Source organism: Lonchura striata, chromosome 5, assembly GCF_050655825.1.
Source record: "Lonchura striata isolate lonStrDom1 chromosome 5, ASM5065582v1, whole genome shotgun sequence".
NCBI lineage: Eukaryota > Metazoa > Chordata > Aves > Passeriformes > Estrildidae > Lonchura > Lonchura striata.
Genome location: NC_140707.1, coordinates 28,631,768 through 28,655,525, shown reverse-complemented (window position 1 = coordinate 28,655,525; position 23,758 = coordinate 28,631,768). Strand labels below are relative to the sequence as shown.

The 23,758-nt window shown below is 40.6% G+C and overlaps 1 protein-coding gene across 15 annotated transcripts in view; it reads left to right on the top strand.

Moving 5' to 3' along the window:
* Nucleotides 1-16,158, top strand: part of TSPAN4 (tetraspanin 4) — a 430,007-nt gene extending 413,849 nt beyond the window's left edge. For all 15 annotated transcript variants that reach the window (XR_014955985.1, XM_085581605.1, XM_085581598.1 and 12 more), the window contains 3 exons: nucleotides 2,724-2,855; nucleotides 4,911-4,994; nucleotides 7,713-16,158. Coding sequence is in view for 14 of the 15 variants with exons in the window: in XM_085581605.1 (XP_085437731.1) it covers nucleotides 2,724-2,855; nucleotides 4,911-4,994; nucleotides 7,713-7,781 (285 nt within the window). In the remaining variant the exon portion in view is untranslated. The remainder of the gene's footprint in view (nucleotides 1-2,723; nucleotides 2,856-4,910; nucleotides 4,995-7,712) is intronic.
* The last annotated feature ends 7,600 nt before the right edge of the window (nucleotides 16,159-23,758 follow it).

The window sequence follows — 23,758 nt, the reverse complement described above, 5'->3', positions numbered from 1 at the left end:
ATCAATCAGTTGCTTGTCACATGATCCAAAATCATTCCTGCACTCTCTCTTTTCTACTTGGACATCCATAGTGAAGTCTCTGAGTTTATTGAGCTCTCAGCTTACCTGCCTTTCTGGCTTCTAGTGGACCCCTTTGCTGGATCTGAACTGGTGACCAATTCAATCCCATTGCTGCTCGTTTCCTTGTTCCTGCATCTTTGAGCATGGATCACTGCCCCTGCTCCCTAGAGATGCCAGTCACAGCACTTGGCCTTCACTGAGCAGTGCTTCTTCCCTTGCTTCTGCACTCTCAGGTCTCTGTGGTGCTAGAACTCTGCTGTATTCATCACCTCCTCTTGATTAGGGCTATGGATCATCCACTGCTTAATCCCATTGCTCATCCTTCCTTTGTCTTCCAAAGATATTTCTTCCATTTATAGTTACAGACATTATTTCTTCCAGTCCTAAGACCACTGATCCTGTGTTATGTCCTTTATTTATACCTTGAACTTCTCTTAGCCCATTCTTCCGTTGCTGTGTCTTCTGTGCTCTTATACAGAGAATCTGTGTGGGCAGGCAGTTTGTGTCCAACTGCAGCTCATCCTTGCAACTGCATCCTTTCCTATTCTCACCTTGTGGTTTACCAGGAATTTTTACTCTTTGGAGGCCCAATCCTAGCTCATGGCCTAGCCACCTCCTGCTTCACAGGTCCCATAGGAGCAGCTGTCCTCAACCTGTTAGTGAGCACTTGGCTACAAAACCCGTGCTACATCTTCATCTCCTTAGTCTGTCAGACTGACACCTTCAGCCATGCATTATTATGGGAAGAAGGAGTCTAGTTCTGATTTATGCAAACTTGTGTCACTTGTGTTTGGCCAGAACATCACTCAAATGTCTCAGCCCTTACCGCTGCACACTCTACATCACAGATGAGCCACATTTTTAAGGCTTGCTGTTTACAAGCTGTCACTTCTTGCTGTCTATCAAAGAGCTGCCTCCTGACTCTAATGATGACAGCCTGCAAGACCTTCTTCTTGCTAGATTTCCAAATGAACCAGCCTTCCTCAAATGCATGCCATGTATTCCAGGCTGCTCCTACTCACTTTTGGGACCTGTTACACATGGACCTCCTGTTTTCTGTGCAGGAACATAGGAAAAAAAGAAAGGCACAAAACTTTTTTTCTAGTTTCATGTCAGTTTGTAGAAAATGAAGCCTGTGAACTTAAAAATCAAACATTTGCAAGTGGACGATTGAGTCCTGCCACAGACCAAATCAAAATTTGGAGCAGAAACTAGGAAGGATAGATGTTAGTCCAGGAAAGTTTTCTGACTTTTCCTTGACAGAAGAAAAACTCTGCTGTGACTACTGAAATGTCTCTATCAAGGAGTACTTTCTGAGTGCTTGAAGCATCATAAGATGCATGAGGCAGCATGTGACACCTCTGCCCTCTATAGGTCTGAAGTGGCACATTTTGTGTGTGCAGCAAGACCTGAACACTATGACTCTAATACAGCCTGAACTCTACATGTATTATAAAACAAAGGAAAACTCTCTCTCAAGCCAGTGTAAACATCAGGATCTCAATTAGGTCTTTGGCCCTAGGGATGCAGATGTCTGCATGATTATGAGTCTCCCAGAAACAAGAGAACTGGTCTCTATAGGGATGCAAAAAATACTCTTCCGCCTTATCTAAAATCACATTTTAAAAAATAAGATCTTGGCAAGTAATTCTGGGACTAGGTAGGTGGCTGGCATAGCCCCGATAAAGTGTGAGGTACTGTGAATAGCAGAGAGCAGTTCTGCAGCCCAGTGTTGTCTTGTTTTACTCACTGGTGCTAAAGTGTCTAAATCCCAACAAATTCATACTTTTGCATAATGGTGACAGATGGTGTATACATCTATATGGTAATGAGTCCTAGCTTATTTCCTATCACAGGAACATACCAGTTCCCAAGGGGAAGATGGCCACAGAGCCATTCCCTCTACCACTCTGTGTTTCTGTACCTTTCATCCCACTACCAAAGTCAAACAGACCTTCCAATTTTGCAGTGTTGTGCACATAGTGTGTCGTTGTATGCCGCGCTCCCGCCCCGGTTCCCTTTTCCTCTCGCCCCAGACTGAGAGCTAGCCGGGGCTGTAGGCAGACACTTAACTATTAGAACACACAATTATTACAGCAGCATTAGATGATGACATTAAAGAACTGCACCATAGAGAGAAGAGAGGAAATACACCTTTTGCTGACTGGCAAAGACTTTCAAAGGTGATTAGTAATTAAAAGCTTAATGAGATATTTGCCTGGTTTTCTCCAAGCATGATCCCAGAAATAGTGTGCAGTAAAGATCCCAGTGTCTTCATCTCTTGGGTGCTGTAGCTGTATCCTTTTTCTTGACAAGCTGCAAAAAACTGTTATAATTCTGGTCAGTCAATAACTCAATCTCAGTACTTGTCTGAGGTTTTCCAGTTTCAGCTCCTGCAGTATCTTCCCACTGCAAATAGGGGCCTTTGCTTCTTGCATCAACATTAGCTGCATATAAGACCATATTTAAATGTAATACAAAAGAGTGGAGAAAAGGGTCTGTTTGGGTAAAGCTGAGGAAGTTCTGTATTCCTTTAAAATTTAAAGCCTCTGCTGGTGTAATCAAAATGCACTGGATATCAGGCTCTGGGAGGCAAGGTCAGAACAGGCAGAAGTCAGTGGCAGATCACACTTATGGTATCACCTCGGTTCATCTTCTTCCAGTTCAGATGCTGTGGAGTCTCCAACTACACGGACTGGTTCGAAGTGTACAACACAACCCGGGTGCCAGACTCCTGCTGCTTAGAATTCAGTGAGAACTGTGGGCTCCATTCCCCAGGGACCTGGTGGAAAGCGGTGAGTAGCGGCACACGGCAGCAGCTGCCTTGCAGCCCAGGTGAAGGGCAGGCTGTAGTCACTTGCAGGGCTGACAGGTGATAAGCTGTGCACTTCATTCTGTCCTAATTTACCTTTCATCGGGTGCTTTCAGAAGGCTCCTGTTGAACTGTGCCCTTTGACCTCCAAGGAAACCCCCTATTTAGTTATTTTGATGAGCTGGTTTCCTTTCAGTAGGCTCTAAGGTGTTGTTTCACATTGCAGACAGGTCCATTCCAACACTGATCTGCAGCACAGACTTAGTGACATCAAGCCAGGACATGGCAGGAATGTCCTTTTTAGTGTCCCACCTACTGGGGTCAGTAAAGGCAAAGGGTTCATGCACACACAGGCCCTGGAGCAGCAGCTGTAGCTTATCACAGCCCAGGCACGCCTGAGGCCAGAGGACTGTGAGGGTCTTGAGCACTCTTCTGCCACCAGGAGCTCTCATCACGGGCCTCCACTGCAGAGAAGAGTGGGAACTGTTTGTTCCACTGAGTTGCCAGCAGCATTTCTTCTTTTTTTTTTTTTTTTTTTTTTTTTTGCATTGAGTTTCTGTACTTCCCTGTAATCAAATTCAAAACTCCATGGGATAATTTCCCTGCAATGGCCTCAGCAAGATCTTTCTGGAACAGATAGTCAGAGCCTAAATATGTCTCTGAAATTAGCTCAGCAATTCTTTGTGCTAATTACAGGTAGTGCAATTACACAGGAGGGGTGTGGAGTAAGGCCACCTGATGAAGTGGAATTATAACTAAGTTCTGCTGGTTCTAATGGTTTGGGAAGACAATGAGTAAAGCTCTCTTGGCCACTTTCTAGTGAGATTTCATGTGCATAGATTGGTACTCACAGAGGCTGAGTTCACATCAAACACAGCTTCCTTATACTTCTTGAGTAGCTCCAGGTAATTTTTTTTTAATTTAAGGACTGAAAAGTTCTTTTATTTTATTTTTTATTTTATTTATTTTATTTTATTCAGGGTAGTAGGAAAATCAGTGCAGGTTAACCCTATGGTTTCTGATGGGCATTAACAGTTCTTGCTTTATACATATGTAAAAGCTCCTAACTGAAGTTTGAACGATTCTTGAACATTTACAAGACAGGGGGTCCCTGTTTTTGCACAAGGTTGTCTTACAGACATTATTATTTAAAGAAAGGTTTCACTTGGGCCAATTCCACCCTCCCCAAAACTGGACTAGTAAAATTGGGCTACAGCTATTGCGGAATTTAAAGCATGAAGAAAAAAACAGAAGAGTGCCCATACTGCAGTTTGAAATGATGGAAAATGGTATGAAATGGGTCCATGTGTAGCAGGAACAGTTACTGAGCCACTTGCACTGGGACTGTTTGGCTTCATGTGTCTGTATGTATTATAAGAAAGGTTTATTTTCCTGAAATGTGGAGAAAATGAAAGCCTCATTGTAAGGTTCTAACTGCTTCTGGTTGGGTTTTAGAGGGCAAAGAGGACCCAAACCCAGTGCTTGTTTATTTGTGGTAGCTTAACCCCAGCTGGCTACTAAGCCTCACACAGCTGCCTGCTTACTTTCCCACCAGTGGGATCAAGGGGAGAAGCAGAAAAGTAAAAGGGAGAAAAAGTGGGTTGAGATAAAGACAGTTCAATAGGGAAACCAAAAAAACATGCTGTGTGTAACCCTTGCTCAACAAGAACAAAAATAGCTCCAGGTTATCAACTCTGTGTTCAGGACAAATCCAAAACACAACCCCATACCCACCACTGTGAAGAAAATTAACTCTATCCCAGCCAAAACCAGCACACTATTTTTAGTTACTGCCTGGATTTATATGGATCAGTGCTCGTGCAGCATTTTGGAGGTGCACTTTTTTGTGTCACTGGGATTAGTACTCTATGTTCAAGCTTCAACCCAAAAATACATTATAGTTGCTCCAGCACTGAAATGATAATCCAGGCTACCTAGCAGCTAGGTGAGATCCATTTTTTCTCTGGCTGTATATTCCTGGGAGAGTAGAGCTGTATTTATGGCCAATACAATATTCTTGGTTTGTTTTCTTTTTTAGCCTTGCTATGAAACTGTGAAAGTATGGCTCCAGGAAAACTTACTGGCAGTGGGAATCTTCGGATTGTGCACAGCTATGGTGCAGGTACAGTTTAATATCAATTTTCAAATCCTAACTAATTGTAACTTAAGTCACCCCAGATTCAGATATATACTCTGCTCAAACAGGCTTTAAATGTTGTAGAATTTTCCTCTACCATCATGCAAAATTAAGTACTTTCAGTTTTACTTTAGTTAAAATACTGTGTACAAGGCACAGAACTAGGAACACTGCACAGTGTTTTATGATGCACTGCAAAGAGCTGGCACTATATCAAGTGGTTTATGTAAGACTGAAACTGGACTTGGGAGGGGAGACTGGACTCCAGACACCTAATCAGAGTAGGATGAACTCCGTTTATGGTGCTTGTATTTATCCAGTTATTCTCCAGAGAGGGTTTAGGCTAAATAGCCAACTTCAGCATAGTCTAGAGGCAGCTTAAGTCTTCAACCTCATCCCTCAGGCCAGGGTAAATTACAAATCAGGATGTGGTGTCCATTAGTCAACCCTGCCAATAAACCTATGCTCCCTTACTATGATTGGCATAGACTTGCCTATCAGATTTTCGAGTTGCAGTCCTTTCCACTGTGACTTTGGTCAGAGAAGAATCTGTTGTCCATCACTTTTTCTCTTATGTGCCTGTGCCTTTAACCCAGCCTGCTGTGGTTGTTCCAGTTTAAGCACCAGTGGCACAGCATGAAGATACACAGGTGAAAGTTGTGCTGGAGCTCAGACTGTTCAAAGTCCCTTTCCTAAATTCAGTGAAAATCTAGCTTTAGTTTCCAGCTCTCCCTCTCTCACACTCGACATGCAAACACAAAGGATGGCATTGCTAAGTTAATTTACGCCATGTGACTGCAAATTAACTCATGGTTGTTTGGTTTTGTTGGGTTGTTTTTGTTTTCTTTTAATTTGCCTAGTATGCCACTATCAGCAGCAGGAGTGAGCCTGGGATCAGTATTCCACTCACATTCCAAATAATGACAGATTAGGCAGAATGGCACATATCTTACTCTCTCATATGTCATTTATTGGCTGCAACTCATTAATGCAAATGCCTGATGTTTCACAGGCCCAAATTCAGTAGAGTTGTGGGGTTTGTTCCAGTATAATAAGCAGATATGCTTAGAGAAAAAAAGCAGATCATATGGCAGACAGGCAATTTATTACTCTTGTTAATATATTACCATGATTAAAAAACAAAACCAGCTTTTGAGCATCCATTCAACATTTAGGGTATCCTTAAAGGATACATTAAAAATCCTCAGCAGCCCATGGTCAGAGTCCTTCTCATAAATACCCTAAATATATTAAATTTCTATGACAATATTATCTTTCTGACAGAAAGACATTGCTAATTTGCACAGGAGGAAGCACTTCAAACAATTTAAAAATACAAATTCGTGTGCCTAGTAAATGCTGTGCAATGCAGGGAAAACACCTCAGAACACAAGAGATCTTCAGTCTGCCTTCCAGCTGCCTGGTGTGAATGAATCTACCTGATGACAAAAGTTTTTGTGTACTGTCACCTAAAGTGAACTGGGTCCTCTCTCTTGCTGCTGCTTCAGTTGTGTTCTGGCCCATAGCATGTGGCAGTTTTTCATGTTAAACATCTTGGAGAATCATACAATGACATAATTTGAAAGGCATAACAGCACATGCAACAGAAGAATCTTCCTCAGTCGTGCATGCTTCAAATTATAAACCGAGTTCAGCCACCACTGTTTCATTACGTAGCTCTACCTGAAGGTGGATACTTCCAAAAAGCCAGTGCTTGCTATAAACAGTACACCAAAAACCTAATAATCTGATTTCACTGTAGAAGAGTAAGACTTGAGGAAGATTAACAACTTAATAGCCATTTTTTCTTCATAAATATAATTGTCTGTGTGTATTCATATATTCTTTTAAAGTACTCATTAACAGGAACTATTACTCATGTAAAGTCTAAATTTGAAGTGGCCAAATTAAGTGCTTAAAACAGAATTCATACCCTAAAATTTTCTACCTGGCAGACCTTCATTTCAGTGACAGCTCTTACAGTGGTGTTGGAAAGTAACAAGCACTTAGTACGTTCACATAGGTACTTCAGCTGGAAGGAAAATAAGACTCTCTCCCCCATCCCCTTTTGATGAAGTAATCCCCCAGAGGCAGCACAACAGGTCAGTGCTTAGATGGGAGAAGAGCCCCCACCTCCCTGCTGCTTCTCTTGAATAGGCTGAGTAGAAAAACACATCCATTGCTGATGAGGCATTGATGGCCATGATTAATGCATGCTCAGTCTCCAGTGATTCCCCCACAGGGACTTGTACACACATACACTTGGAAAAGTATTGAGTAAACCACAGCATCCACAGGGCCAGGGATTAACCCAATGTCTCTCAAAACAACAGCTACAGGGACACCCACAGAGTACCCACATAGCTGTGGATTGCTACTGTACAATATTTTCAAGCAAAAGGCATCCAAATTTTTTTCAATATACCTCTTCCCAGTATCTGGTGCCTGCCCTTGATGGAGAAATCAACTCTCCCCTACTCTCACTGTTCATTCTGTAAGACAGCAATATAGATAAGGACAAAAGGCAGACAGACTCTAGGAATAGAAAAAGGACATGAACAGACAGGAAAAGCAGTATGTGACATGTGTTCCCGTGTGTGAACAAAAGTAGTGTCATGCTTTTCTCTTGTTTTCTTATTGTTTCAATAAATAGGGGGTTTTTACTTACTGAAAAACAACTGTTTGTTGTTTCTTTTCTCTTAGATTCTCGGACTCACCTTTGCAATGACCATGTATTGTCAGGTAGTCAAGGCAGACACCTACTGTGCATAGATACCATTCCCAATCTTTCTGCTTCTCCTCCAAAGGACACAGGAGAAATCTCCTTCATGCTCATTCATCTGACCTTTTTTTCCCCCCACTTTGTACTATAAACTGTGTATAATGCTATCTTTCTGAAGATTTTGTGAATCACCCCACTTTACTGAAGGAGGAAGAAAAGAAAGAAGTCAGTACTTGAACTGGCACAGGTAAGAAGCAGCCTTGTCTTTAAGCAGAGGAAAACCAAAAAAGCAATGGTTCTTTTTCCATGGCCTGTGGCAAGGCAAGAGAGGCTGCTTACAAGGGGCTGACTGCATCCCTTGTTAGGAAAAGATGGCACTGAGGCAACCTCTGCAAAAGCTGCCAGGCTGCCTTCCCACATTTCCCAGTCTGGAAGAGAGGACATAGAAAACAAATGTTCTTCAGCAAAAAGGTACAGAGTAGCTAGGACTGAATGCAATTGTAATTTTACTACAGTTTGCACACAACTAAATGTCAAGATCAAGCAGCCCTGCCTCCAAGTGTCTCAAGATGATTTTGTAGCCAGGAGAGAATCATCTTCAGAAATACATTGTTTTAAAAGGAGTATTTTTAATCTTACACGCCGCAAAGTCAGGCTTTTAATCAGAATCTGTACAGCAAAATCCTGGTTGTTAATGGAAGACAATATTGGACATTGCCTCACTTCCTAATTGCCAGTGGCATATAGATGGTTGACTGCATATGCTATATATATATTACATTCATAAACACATACTTTTCTGAAAGGAGGTGAAAATACCCAGCATCTAACCTCAGAAAGAGGAAACCTTTCTATTCTATTTTACATTCCAACTGAAATAACCAAGTATTATTTCTTGTACAAGGCACTATCACTTATACCTCTGGGAAACAAGTAATTACTTTCAGCTGTATCTTCGTTTCAGTAAACAACTCGTGAGTGGGCTCTCTGTCAGTCTACTATGGTTTTATTTATCATCCTTGTTTCAAGTAAGTCTGCCAAAAAATATCACTCATTTCCATGCTTGAAGATGTGTACAAAGCTGTCAGCTGTTCCTTCCCTGAATGTCACCATTTCATTAATTTACTTTGGGATAACATCATCTGCAGGTATGATAGAGTTTGCCTCACTGAGGAAAAATCTTTCACACATTGCTCATTTTTCTGAGAGTTATTAAGATTTCAGATGCTTTTATGCTTACCTTTTTTTTCCTCCTAGCTTCACACTGACAACTGCCAAGACACATCAGTCTCAGTTAGAACTGGAGTCACTTCTCAGTGCTCTTTTTCAGATGCATTTTCCTTCGCCTAGTTGCTGGTTAGAATATAATCCACCCTTTCTAGAATATCCTGGTATCACAGAAATATGCAGAAATCAAAACCATTGCTTTCCTTAACCAGGTAACAACACATTGATAACTGAAGTACTTGATGTTGTACCCTCATATGCACATCTCCTGGTGATGAGATTAAAAATCAGATGTGTCCTATTGTTCAAACAAATAATTCCCTGCCAGCAAACAGCTCCAGGTCGTGCATGTGTGCCAGGGAGAAGCTGAAGCACCCCAGGGAAAGGACACAGCAGGGAACAGGCAAACAGAGCAATGCAGATGGGCTGCTCCCTTCAGCCAGCATTTGAGGAGCTCTCAGCCACTGTCACTTAGAACAGAGAGCTGACCATGGAGCTGTGTTTTCCCAGGAAGATGAGTGCAGCCATTCCTGCAGACTGGAAGCAGGCATCAAGCTCCTAGAGAGTTACTTGCTTACAACAGCAGGTCTCATCTCTGAGTGACATATTGAGTGCTTTGATTTAAAGGCAATTGCCAAATCACAGCCTATTGAACAATCTCCTTTACACCCATAACTAACCCTTTTCTGGACCTGCATTATTTGACAGGTTTGGCGTTTTTTTTGTCTCTGCTGATTTTCTGCAGTCTTCCCACCCTCAGGCATACTCCATATTTTCTGGGAAATTGCTTAAGACAGTCTGGTGTTTAAAAGAGCAATTATCTTCCAAAATTTCACTCTTGTGGGGCATTTACCTGTGTAGGCTAAGATAAAAGTAATGTATTACTTGTGTGCATTTTATGTGGCTTTCCAATCACTATCACAGCAACCTCCCCACCACTGAAGGATTTTACTGTCATGCAAACAAGACCCAACATACCCAAACTGGGCAAGTAGCCCACACACAGGTGCCCTGTACTCCAAAGCAAGAGGCTGACTTGTGTAGCAATTGCCACAGTGTCCCTGCTCTCTGCTTCTTGAGCCCAGGCTGACCTGCAGACTGTCCTGCTCAGCAAAAGATGGTGTAAGATTGTTCCTTCCCTCTCTCCACTCTGTTTTTTTCTTAACCTGCATAGATACAATTCCAGGTTGGCTGTACCATTAGTCTTGCCTTGGTTTATAGTTTGTACACAGGGATGCTTCTGCTGACAACTCTGAGTTTCTACCACTGAAAAGCAGCGTGACACAGTGATGAATACATTCATAAAACATTGATTTTTTTTTTTGAGACAGATAAAAGGTAGACAAGTCTATTTGTAGTGATCCCTGCCATTAAAAATTAACACAGAGACAGCAGGCTGATGATGGTTCAGTTGATGGGAGCAAACCATTGTGCAGAACTCCCACAGAGAGCAACTTTCATCAATTTGCTTGATGGTGGTGTAAGGAAAAGAAAGATCACAAACCCTTCTGTGAGTCTCACAGTGATACGTGCTGAGCTCCTAGAGAATGCTTCTAGACTTCAGCTGAAGCTTCAGTGGAAACAAAATATGAGAAGCAGACTGGAGACAAGTCACATTTTTTGGTTTTCTCTAATAATTTTCCACAGTTTAAGTGTCTTTACAAAATAAACTTCTTTGGTTTTTAAAAACAAGTACCTAAAGAGAGTATAAGCAACATTCACTTTGTAGATCCCAGTCACTGCAACAAAAACAGAGTTAGGGGAAAAAACAAAATAAAAAACCACAAACAAACAAAAAATCCCAAGCAGACAAAACAAAACAAAAAACCCAGATCACATATTGCTGCTAATAATTTTTTTTAAAAATACTCTTCTTCCACTACCAACTGAGATGCTACTGCAACTTGTTCATAATTTGAACTGGACTATTTTGTATATTTGATGTTATTAACTCTCTCCACACAGACCAAACAGCTGTTACAGTGCTTACAGCATTACCAGCACAATCCAATTTCATACCTCTGAACACACTGCATATAACAAGCCTCAGACTTACCACATTTTCTTAAGATCACTGCATCCTTTCTCTGCTGACAAGGTCAGAAGATTTTGTGATGTGTAACAGCAACAATCTTAAAAAAAAAAAACAAAAAGCCAAAAAAAAAAAAACAGTTCCATTTTACACATTAAACTTGTTGATTTTATATAAGTAACCTGTAGTACATAATATCCATTTGAAAGGCTGCTGATATTGAATGCAGGCAGAGCAACATAGAAGTCATTCCAATTGCTTCTATTAGTATCTTGTCACTTTTAGTAAAGCCTGTAATATTATTGTGACTTCTTATCTTTAAACATGAAGGAGGACTCAATACATTTAAATTAAAGACAGAACCAAAGGCAATAAAGGAGCACTCCTAATTTTTTCTCATTGCTGTTTCTGCATAATAACAAGATATGAAGGCACAGGGCATATGACTGAACCTACTGAATTCAGCAACATCAGGACGTAGCTTTTTAGATTCAGTCCAATATACTTTTGGCTTTTTCATTTTCACAATTATTTTAAAAAACCCAAAAATATATATTTAATAGAATATGGTTTATTTTCTTCTACTGTCACTAGCAGCCAAATCTTATTACTTGTACAAGAGAATTACTTAGCTCTTCATCATACAGTGCACAATCACTGAAATTCAATTTCTGTTCTGTGAATAGTTCTTTGGTCTCCCCCCCCCCTCAAATTAAACTCATAAAGGTTTATTCTTTGATCAATAATTAGCATTTAAATGCAGCATTGAAGGATTTATAATATGGAGAGAAAGGAACTGCAGAGAAGTTGTAAAAATCCTTTGTCTTGCATCAGCAATAGGGGTGCTAAGGGAATCCACCCAAACTCTTACTTCTGACAAACTGATAAACTGGTCACACTAAGTACAAGTGACTGGGCTGCCTCTTACACCTTCCCAGGGTAGGACAGGAGGTTGTCAGCATGGACAAAGTAACAAAGACTTTCATTTACCCCTTGGCTTCAGTGTTGTGCTATAAATGTGGCACCAAAGGTAAGCAACAGAAACCAGCAGTTGATTGTGGATTTATTTTAAACCCAGACTCTTTATTTACTCTAATTTATCTGCAAGAATTTGCTAAGTGTAAATGATCTGCATAGATATTGAGTTAGACGGTTAGAAAACCAGTTGGGACTTGCCATGGGAAATCTGGTTTGGATTCCATTGTGAATTCTCCTCCCTTGTCACTGGTATCTTACCACAGTGGGCAGTCTCCTCTGTTCTTTGGATTTTGTTGCTGCAATTACAATGGTACATTTTTGTGCATTCATATAAAGAACAAAATTTAAAATATACATTTTATTTTTTAAAAGTTATTAAATATTCTTTAAAGTTTACAACAGAATGTCTTTTGTATTCTTTATAAGCAACTGCACTACAAGCTGAACAGTGATTCTCTACAGACCCAGAGATGTGTGTGTGGGCAAGTAAACACACACATATTGTATGCAATTTAACAAAACCCTACAGTGTTCTACTTCTTTGTCATTTCTCATTACCTTTGGTTTGACCTATCCTTTCTTACAAATTTATTATTATTATTTATGTGGCTTACCTATTCCCAGGTGAATGTACACCTCTCTTTCCTTTTAAGGGCAGGCAACCTGAAATTATGTGGTAGTCAATAAGAATTCAGAAACCACTGGGAGATGAGGTTTAGTGTTAAAAAAAACCACTCAGACCCAAACCAAATTATTTTGTGTTCACAACTTGTCTGTTGCTGATAACTTTGAAATAAAAGGACTTCTCTTTTTCTGAGGTAGTTGCTTACATTCAGAAATTACATAGTAAAACTTAAAAAATTAACAACAGACTGTTTTTTTAATTTAACAACTAGGAACTTGTACTGTGTCAGATCAGAAGAATGGCTGGTTAGCCAGGTATGTTATATGCAGTCATGTCTAACACTGCCTTTTTTATACAATTTTTGTACCCTACACATCAAACACCTTTGCAAGTGAAATTGCCTCTAAACTGTGCATTTGGAACAACAGCACAAGTGTACTTTTGAAAATGTAATGGGAGAAGTAGAGACCCAGAGGTTTTAGAGGTTATTGCAGGAAGCATCATAAGGGATAACCCACATATTTGATGGAAGTTTCTTACAGCTCCCTCACTTTAGGAGAGATGTTTGCATTACTTGAATTGTCTCAATCCCATTAAGTGCACCACTAGATGGTCTCATCAACCACATCTATCTTTAATCCCTTTCTGACTTTGTGAAACTTTACACTTTAGTCTTGCAGTATAGCAGTGAATTTCACAATTTCTTCATGTTGCATTTTAAATAATCATTCTTACATGAATTTTAACATGTTACCTTTCAATTTCATTTACTCACCATTGGTTCTGTACTTCAGGAATGATAACAATGATGCTTACAGAAATACGTGGGCTCAGAGCAGCAGTATTACCTTTACAGCTTAATTTGCCTTTCCAGTAGAGCTTAACCCTGGGTAATTGAGTACCCTATTGATTTTTAAGATCCCATTATTTCAAACAACTAAGCCCAGTGTACCTTCCCCCAGTAGCTATCCCATCTATCTTTGCTTTTGTACTACATGTTGGCATAGACAGAGCTGTTCCTACTTTAATCAACGACTAGATGAGTATTTCACCCCACAATCTGCTATTTTCCCAAAGTACACTTAACACAACCTGGAAATATCAGGCTTAGCTGATTATTCTGGCTGTGTAAAACAAAGTACTTCCTGTCTGCATGACAATAATTTTCAAAGAAATTTATGGGCAGCTTATGAAGTTTCATCCAAAGTTTTGTCTTGACACATTAAAAGTGCAAAACACAGAGCACTATGTTTCTTATCTTACCATGCTAAAAACCCCAAACAAATAAGAAATCTGTCATTGATAACTCATCCGGCAAATGCCATTTGAAAGGCTGTTTTTCTGAAATCCCATTAGTCACCTAAGATAGGTCACTTTCCCCTAGGCTTCCTTGTCTCCCCATGTAATAAACTGTTGCCCTGTGGAAATACTGTCTGTTCACTAGAAATCCTAGGGTTTGTTGACCTTCAAGAAGAGCTCAGTTTACATTACTCCCTCCAAGAGCCAGAAAACATTCACTGCCAAATCTACACCGGTGTGTGTTAGACAGCTAAACAGAAGTTCTCTGTCTTAGAATGAGGGTATTTAATGAAGAAATAGCTGATCACTTGAACAGATTTCTCAAACAAGTCCCTGGTATCTTTTTTGCAGAAATCATTTAGGCAGAGCAAAATATTTTGTTACTACAGAATTGTGCAACAGAGACTTCCCTGTACTTGCAATTAAAGAATAATTTGAAAGGATGGGATAATTATCCACTATAAACTTTCCCTTATATTCCTATGGCACTGCTTTTAAAGAGTATAGTTCAAATCACAGGCAACAATATAAAACATGGAACTGTATATAATTAAACACATAGAAAAAAAATCTATAGAAAGGGAAGTACAGCATAAAAAACTCCCAACTGTTAATGTGTATTGCATGTGTCTATGTCTCATATGGACAGTGACAAGAGTTTCAGGTGTAAAGCATTCATCCTAAAGATTAACTAAAATTTACTGGACAAATACAGGGATTTTGGGAACTGGTTTCTTGAAGTCTATTCAGATGCACCTCATTATCTCCCTCCTACACAAATGCCTTTCTTTGGCCCTTAAGTTTAAGTCTATCACTGCTCCAGCCCTTCCACCTCCACCATTTAAATCTGCTTTTCTGCACACAAAAATATATCCTCATTCACAGACCCAGTGTGTCAAATGTGGAGGGGATTCAGTTGTTTGACTGTATAAATTTTAGTGCCCAATGGTAAGACACATTACATGGCTTTACGAAATTCAGGTTTGATACTGATTTAGGAGACCACAGTGTCTACAGAATAGAGCAGAATAAGTACTGTGACAGAAATTAATGCATTCTGGTTCTGGACTTATGTAGTGACTGAATCTGAATTTCTCTTAATGTCCTCAGTTCCTTGATGCAAGCCTGCAAATGGCTAGACAAGCACTGTTACCAAGCAGAACTGTTACTGGCTGTTCAGCATGCTCCAGACAGACTAATGCTGCAGGGATTCTTTTTCCATTTTTTTTAATCCAGTTTACCTTGGAAACTTGTTCAGTGTTATTGTATCAGCTGCAATTAACTGATTCTGATATATCTCAGCTTGAATAATAGGCACCCAGGATACTGAGGTTAAAAAAATGCCTCATCTTAGAAAGGATGCATATTTTTCTTCTTTTGAAATGCTCACCTGCACCCATGCACTCTTAAGGTGACTGGGGCAGCATATGCATCCCCATAGTTTGTACTGTGGCAGCCCAACTGTTCGAGATAACATCTATTCTTGAAAAAAAAAAATAGTGTAAAAGTGTGTTTGTGTAATTCTCAGATCTCTCATTTTCAGGCTGTCATTTCTCAAGGAACAAACACTCTCCCACCCTTAAGGGAGTTAGAGCTGTTTGCAAACTCAATTAGAATGAAGCATTTGTAAATACTCCAGGTAAAGAGCACTCCTGCGTGGAGCTGATTCTAATGCTTTTTTGGAACTCCACCTCTCTCTCTGTAATCCAATCCCAGGTTTCTTGTCACAGTCAAAGCCACCAAAAGCTTTGTTGTAATCTCAGAACACCACACAGCCTCCCTCCCTCCCTCCCCACCGATGGCCCCCTCTGTTAATGTCATTTGAAAGCCAAGTTGGCATTAGTTGAACAGGGAGGCTATATGGAAGTACAGGGCAAACTTTCTGGGTAAATTCTTCATGCTGTAAGCTCAGCTGCAGGAACTGGACACACAAATATGTTAGAAACAGTAATATATCCCCTTAGAGGTGCTTTGACTCTTCTGGTGAGAAGTTAAGTTATGGTTTCTCAAGAGTTGCCTCAAAACCTCATGATTGAAAACACTCCTACTTTTGGGGGAAGGACAGAAATTTTGAACTCAGACCTGTGCACAACAGAAGGAATTATGGATTTGCAAACACAAGAAAGAACGTAGACTGAATTGATATGTCATATAATTACTAACTCACTTTCCCTAAACAAAGTAATTCACCAGCTTGGAAGTACAGCTTGTTGTCATGGAACTTGCTTGATATTTGGTGCTAATAAAAATTGAAGTTTTAAATCTCCCTGTGAAGTCCGTGCATTGAAGTTCTTCCCTATTAAACACCTTCTTTTTCCTGACTGTGCACCACAGCTGGTTACCCTGACACAAAACATCTTCATTATCAAAAGGTCCTTTGAAATAAGTGCTCACAGGTTTCAAAGAAGAATTATCACAGGAAAAACTGGCACAATTAAAAGCTTGCTGCAAATCACTCTCTCTTTTTCCTGATGGAACCAAGACAATGTATATTCAAAAAATCTATGTGCATGTGTTTTTCTCCAAACCCAGATATTCCAATGCAAGCAATCTTTACTATGGGTGGCACAGGACTCCAATTTATCCCAATATTTGCACCAGGAAAGGTGAAGAAGGGAAAATAAAAATGACAGGCATGAAAAAATATAAATGAAGATTAATAGAAAAGGTTGGAAATGGCCAAGAGACCTGAGCAGACTCATTTTCCCCACTGTAAGGTACAAAGATAGAGCAGCATCCCATGAAACATGTGGTGAGCCCATTCAGAACAGGCCCTGTGTCCTGTTCCAATGCTTTCCTGTTCTCTCCAGACTACAATCCCTGATATTCCCCTCCTAGGTGCAGCAGGTTCACCAAGCCAGTGAAGGACACAGGAATACTCACATCAACAGCTATAAAGGGTGCAGACACTGATTTCTCTTGCATCCTCCAAATTTCAGTTCTTCCAGTCTAGCAGATCAGTCCAGGGAGCAGTGGCATTGAATTTATATATAATTTAGACATTATTGAAAAATGTTGAGAATTATGGGATACATCTGCAGGTCCTGAGGGAACTGCTGGATGAAGTAGCTGAGCCACTATCCATCATATTTGAGATATATAGCAGTGCAGTAAAGTTCTCAGTGACTGGAAAAGGGGGAACATAACCCCCTTTTTATAAAGAGAAAAGTGGGACACCTGGAGAACTACAGGCCCATCAATCTCACCTCACAGCTCAGCAAAATCATGGAGCAGATCCCCCTGGAAAATATGCTAAGGCACATGGAAAATAAGGGTATGTCTGGGGGACAGCAAACATGGCTTCACTAAGGGAAAATTGTGCCTGATAAATCCAGTGGCCTTCTCTGATGGGCTTACAGAGGTGGGTAAGGGAAGAATGACTAACATGGCCTACCCAGATTTGTACAAAGCTTGACACTGTCCTGCACAACAGCCTTGTCTCTAAACTGGAGAGACACTGGTTTGATGATGGACCACTCAGTGGATAAGCAACCAGCTAGATGACGACTCTCCAAGTCCAAAAGGAGACCAGTGAAGAGTGGTGTTCCTTGGGGGTCCAGGAGGACTGGGGATCAGCACTGTTCAACATCTTTGTCAGCAATGTGGGCAGTGGGATCAAGTCACCCTCAGCAAGACTGCAAACAACACACTGGAGAGAAGAGTTGCCATCCTGAGGGGCCTGGACAGGCTGGAGACATGGGCCCATGGGAACCTCAGGAAGTTCAACAAAGCCAAGCACAATTGAGTCAGGGAAATCCTGACAGGCTGGGCAAACACAAATACAGAACTGAGAGCAGCCTTGAGAAGGAGTTCAGTGCTCTTGACAAGAAGCTCAACAGAACTGGGCAATGTACTTTTGTATCCCAAAAAGAAAAGCAGGCAAGTCAGCAGGTTGAGAGAGTTGATTCTCTCTACTCCACTCTAGTGAGATCCCACCTGCAGTACTGCATCCAGCTCTGGGGCTCCTGAAATAAAAAGGACATGGACCTGCTTGAATAGGTCCAGAGGAGGCCACAAAGATGCTCAGAGGGCTCAAGCACATCTACTGTGAGGACAAGGCTAAGAGAGTTGGGATTTTCAGGCTGAAGAAGAATCAGGTATTAGAAATGAATTCTTGAGGGTGGTGAAGCCACTGAGGGTGGTGAGGCACTGAAACATATTGCTCAGAGAAGTTAATGGAAAGCCAGGCTGAATGGGACTGTGAGCAGCCTGATCCAGAGGAAGGTGTCCCTGGCTCATGGCCAAGGAATTGGAATTCGATAAATCTTACAGGTCCTTTCCAACCCAAACCATTCTATGATTTAAAAGAACTGGTGTACATGTCACAGGTGATCTGGCACAGCTGTGCTATCACTGTTACATGGAGCAGAGTATCCTGCAACTGAAAAAGCTTTCTTAGTATCAGTGCAACTACACAGAACACAAGAGTATTCAGCTACTCAGTCCTAGTGCTGAACAACTGACTACTCTGGTGCCTTACATGCACAACCAGCTCTGGTGAAGTATTAAGAGAAATTCAGGATAACACTGCCACTCTCAGTGCTGATGATGCAAGCTTATTTCATTTTCATTTTAATTTAGTGAGCTCTCACTGAAATGAAAGATTCCCTGAAAGCTTTATAGCATGAAGTGAAATGGCAAATTAAATTGAAATTGAGATAATCCCCAGAAATGTATACAAAACTAAAGCAACTCAAAGTCTAGACACCTTTCAGACTGGCAAGTTCTTACAGAAATGAGAAAAAGCAATCTCCTATAATTCTCAAGCTTTTCAATCTGTCTGAGGACATCCCAGAATGCACCACATTGTGTCTACACTATCATTGCAGTGGGACTACACAGATCTCTATCAGAGAATGAAGTACTATTGAAATGGGTTACGTGAAACCAAAGCACCAGAGAATTTCACATACAGGAGTTTAAAAAACCCCTATTTCCTCTGTCTATTTTATTGAGACCACATATCACAAATGTCCACGTAGTTTTCACTTCAGTGTTTTCAAACAGCAATATTTGCTTGTTTGAAAGCCTAAGCAAGATCTCTGTTCAAGTAGGAAAGTTGCTCAGCTCTGCAATTTTAGTTTTTCAAGTCTGTGTAAAACTGTTTCTGCAAGCAAAAATGTGATAAGTGAAAACCCACAAGGAGTCACTCTCTTGGTGTACAGATGTACACAGAAGGAATATAAGCCCCAGGAATGAAAGTAGATTTCCCAGTAGGCAAAGTTGAGCTGTAGTTTCGGTTAAGTCTTCAGTGAATTTTTTGAAGCAGAGAATATGATGATTCCCCAGGGAAACTGCACAACCACAATAGTGACGCATATTTAAAGATTATCATTCAGGACTTTTAAATGGAGCTCTATGTTTCCATTAATCCACTGAGCTGCCAGCCCAATCTCACACTGGCAGGCTCACTGCTCTCTAACAATTGAGAGCTTATTAAATATTAAGGTCTTAATCTTAAGTACTTCTGTTAGAGAAATTCTAAACAGTGCACATAAGATAAACATTTTCTCACTAATATATAAATATACACATATATATACAGAGACAGAGAGAGCAGTATTAGATAAAGGCAAATGTCCCCAAACTAGCAGGAGAACTGTATAATGAATCTATTAATTTTAAAGCAGCCCATGTATCCCCACAGTCAAATCCCCTTCCAGTTGTCTAGACCCAGCTTTCACACGTTTGCCTCTAAAGGACAAAAGCTCACCTCTCTTCTGGCCTTGGAATACCAGCTTAGGAACTAGAAAGATGATCACAGCAGGATTCACACTATTCTAGTAATGCTACACTACAGGTAAAGAGCAAGACAAACAGTTCTAAATACAGCAGGACCAGAAGCATAGCTGGTACTTGATCTCTCTAACTTTCCATTCCATTATTTTTAAAAAGCATTCAGCTAAGATAGCTTTTGCTTAAACATTAGGCTAAAATACATAACCTGAATGTGTATCCAGTACAAGATTTTCTGAAAAATAATTTTCTACTTAACAGGGACAGGGCTCATCTGGTCAGATGCTTTAATTTCCTCTTGTATTTCAGAAGGATCTCTATAGATCCAGAACAACTTGGGGTGGGTGGGGACAAACCAGGAAAGCTTTTGGTTGATATTTTTAGATTTTCATACTACTAAGGCTTTCCACTAGACCCAACAGTAGAAGAGATGGTGACTGGGAAAATGGTCAGCAGCAAATGAGGGTCCTGTTTCAGGATCTCTCTTCTGAAAAGGAGCCAGGGAGTACCCACAGGGTGCTTGAAGTGCCACTTGCCTCTTACACAGAAGCTCTGTAGTGCAAGCACTGCTGCCCCCTGAAGCAGGCCTGTGCAGTGTGGCTTGTTACACTGACTGTGGAGACAAGACTTTCCCAGATCACAGAATTCCTTTGCCTTCTTTCTCTGCACCCTTCTCTTCAACCCGAGCTTTCTGCTGGAACCAGACCTGCTCCTCTTCTCACAGCATCATCATTGCCCTGAGGGCTGGCACGCTGAAACCTCTCTGCCAGGATTTAGTCACATCGGTTCCTCCACAAAAACTTCAATTTCCCTTTCTAGATGAGCTCAGATATCAAATGGTCAGGCATTACACCACAGGAGCAAAATGCAGATCTTGCCAAGAAATGAAAGAAATACTGTGCTTAGAGTCTGTGTGTACACATGCAAACCCAGAGATGAATCAAAACTAGAATAATGGAATTAGTGCTGAGGTAAAACACAATGAAGCAAAACACCAAGCAGCTGCCTGGGGCTCTTTCAGCAGGGACCTCAGCACAGGCTGGTGGATACCTTGTCCTGCTCTATGCCCGTGGACATGGTTATCACATGGGCACTGTCATTCCCATTACAATATTTACACATGGGCCCAAGAGAGCAAAACCAATACACTCACAAAAATGTTCCATTATTTTGTCAGATCTCAAAATGCAAACTACCATTTGGATCCATTTTGGCCATAGGTTTAGCTGAGACTCAGCCTCCTATCTCCCTGACCCAGGGCATCCAAAGGGCCATCAGCATGGGGCAAAGTACTTTCAATTTCTGATATCCACAAATAACATTTTAGAAAAGCAATTTATGCAGTTAAAGTGCAATAAAGAAAGGAGGTACTGGGGGCTAGAGAACACATAAGGCTTCAAACCCCCTGGAACAGATAATACAGCATGCAGAATTATGTGAGTAATTTTGTACTGCAAGTCAATCCCTTTATTAAAAGGGGATTACAACAACCACAGCATTTGGTGTCATTCACACACACATAACCCATGTATTAATTCTTGAATATGCAAAACTCAATTTGGTGATATGCAGCTGCAGTCTGCTTGTCCTGTCTCCCTCTCGCCCAAGCTTTTTACTAACAAGAATGTCAGTAGCTCAGATTTAGATTTCTAAAGGAATGGGGGTTTAACATTTACCCAGAACTCTGTGAATGTTTGTCCTTTCTTCACTAGTGGTCCATATGGCTAGAAAATTGCAGGGTCTGCAGTGAGACAAAGTTTAAAATAAGTAAATGATATTCAAACCCCTTGTAAGACCTACAGGCCAGTCCTTGAAACAATACAGATTTGATAATGAAATGTTCTTCCATTTATCAAGAGGGTTTTTTTTTCTGTCAGCTACTTTGGATTGTTCATGCTCTATTCCATACCTGAATACCTATTTTATAAAGACAGTCTTTAGAAATACCAACTACATATGCTCACAAATGGTTCTTTATGTAAAAACACAGAATCATTTTAATGAAGAAAACACTTGAGGTGAAAAATAGCTTGAAGAAAAGTAATGTGTTATTTAGGAAAGCACAGGAAGGAATTATTCTGATAATCTGAAGTACAATCCATGACTCATTAAATAAAAATAAGCTTTTCAGCTTCTTTCTAAATAAATTCTTTTATAATCTTGTCTCTTCATAAGTAAGCCAAATTTTCCTTGCCATAAATTCTATTCCAATAATAATGATAAAAAATTGAGACATTTATCAGGACACAGGTAATCTGGAAGATACACCAAACATCCTTGCTCAGGGTGATGCACATTTGATGGGCTACTAATGGAATCCTTTCAGCTGAGCATCACAGGTTTTAGTGTCTGGCAGAAAGCAAAGTAAAAGAAAAGCACTGCATAGAGAGATACTCCAAGGACTTACCTGGTGCTGGCGCTTTCAGTGCTGCATTTCCAGACCACTCCAGTACAACCAGAAATTCAAAACCAGTTTCCTGGGCAGTGAGTCAAGCCATTCTCTTCCTGCTCTGTTAGTGGGTGCAGTCACTCTGAGGAACAGATCCCCATCACCAGGAAGAAACATTTAAGTGCCTGCCACCTGCACTGTAGAATGCTTCACAAGAAGCAAAGCTTTCATTATTTTGGGGTTACCCTGAAATTAGAAGTAAATTCTTTCAGATGCTACTATTTACTTCCAGAAAAGCCCCAAGTGAGTTATTTAATGCTGCCTGTGCAAATAACCTTAAACCCCTTTTTTATTACAAAAATAGCATTATTAATAAAAAACTACTAAGCTACACAACTTCATGGCATAGCTCTGTTCTCAGAAGTGTTTTTATTGTGCAGAACCAAAATCTACTCTTCCATTCCAAAAAACTGTTTTAAACTTCCTGCAGGATGGGAGAAAGGCATTACTACTTTTTTGAATCCTCATATTCTTGCTGAGTCTACACAAGATGAAGCAGAATTATGTTTTCATTTGAGATTCATCAAAAGAGCTGCAGTCAAGCTGAGCTGCACAGTTAAAATTCTGTTTTAATTAGAAACAACAAAAATCCTTGAAAACAAATGGGCTCCCAGATATGCAAGTCAGTGGCAAAATGGAGCCTGTAGAATCTTTAAGCAGCAATGGTCCCTGAACACCAACAGTGACTGAATGCCAGCAGAGGAAAAAAAACCAAAAACCTTTACTTACAGAGAAAACAGCTTGAAAATGAAAGCTGACCAGCAGTTTGACTCAGATATCAAACACAGAGACCAAAAAGTCAGTCTTGAAAGAGAGAAGTATATCCCCCAAAGCACATACACAAGCAAGTTTAAAAAGCACAAGGTTAGCCTTGAAAACATGATCCACTACAGACCCTGCTCCTTTTTGTCTTTTCAGCTTACACAGATAACCTGCAGGAAGACCAGGTCAGGATGGAGAGAAGAGGCCTCAGAGTAACAATTCACCTTATGACAGGAGGACTAACACACCATTATACTCCCTTTGAAATGTATAATCAGTGACATCATGACTAGGAAAGCATTCAAGCCTTTTAAAGATCCAGCTACCCTCTGTGGCTCTATGACTTATTGCAGTAGTTATTTCCTCCACCTGACTGCATGCTGTGCAAATTACTACTTCCATTTATCCTTTGCATAACAACTTGTGTCTGTATCTACAAGCAAAGCCATTTTTCCTTAGTGTGTGGTGCTGAGGGGAAGGACTCATCAGTTCCCATAGAACCACTCAGAATGACAGCGTGCTCTGGTCACTCTGACATGCACACAACCCCAGCTTGTTGCCAGCAGACAGTTCTGCAGTGAGTGATTTTGAGAAGACCCTCACAGTGTCAGTGATGAAGGGACTCCACTTTGCTCTGGCTTGCTCAACTCAGCAGCAGGGTCCAACCAGCATGTAGTGGGTGACAGAATCATAGAATATCCACAGGATAATCCTTGTGAACCCACAAGGATAATCAAAGCCCAGCTCCTATCCCTGCACAGCACAGTCCCAAGAGTCACACCATGTGGCTGAGGGTTTTGCCCAAACACTTCTTGAACTCTGTCAGGCTTGGTGCTGTTATCACTTCCCTGGGGAGCCTGTTCTAGTGCCTTAATATGCTCTGGGTGAAGAAACTTTTCCTAATATCAAACCAAATCTC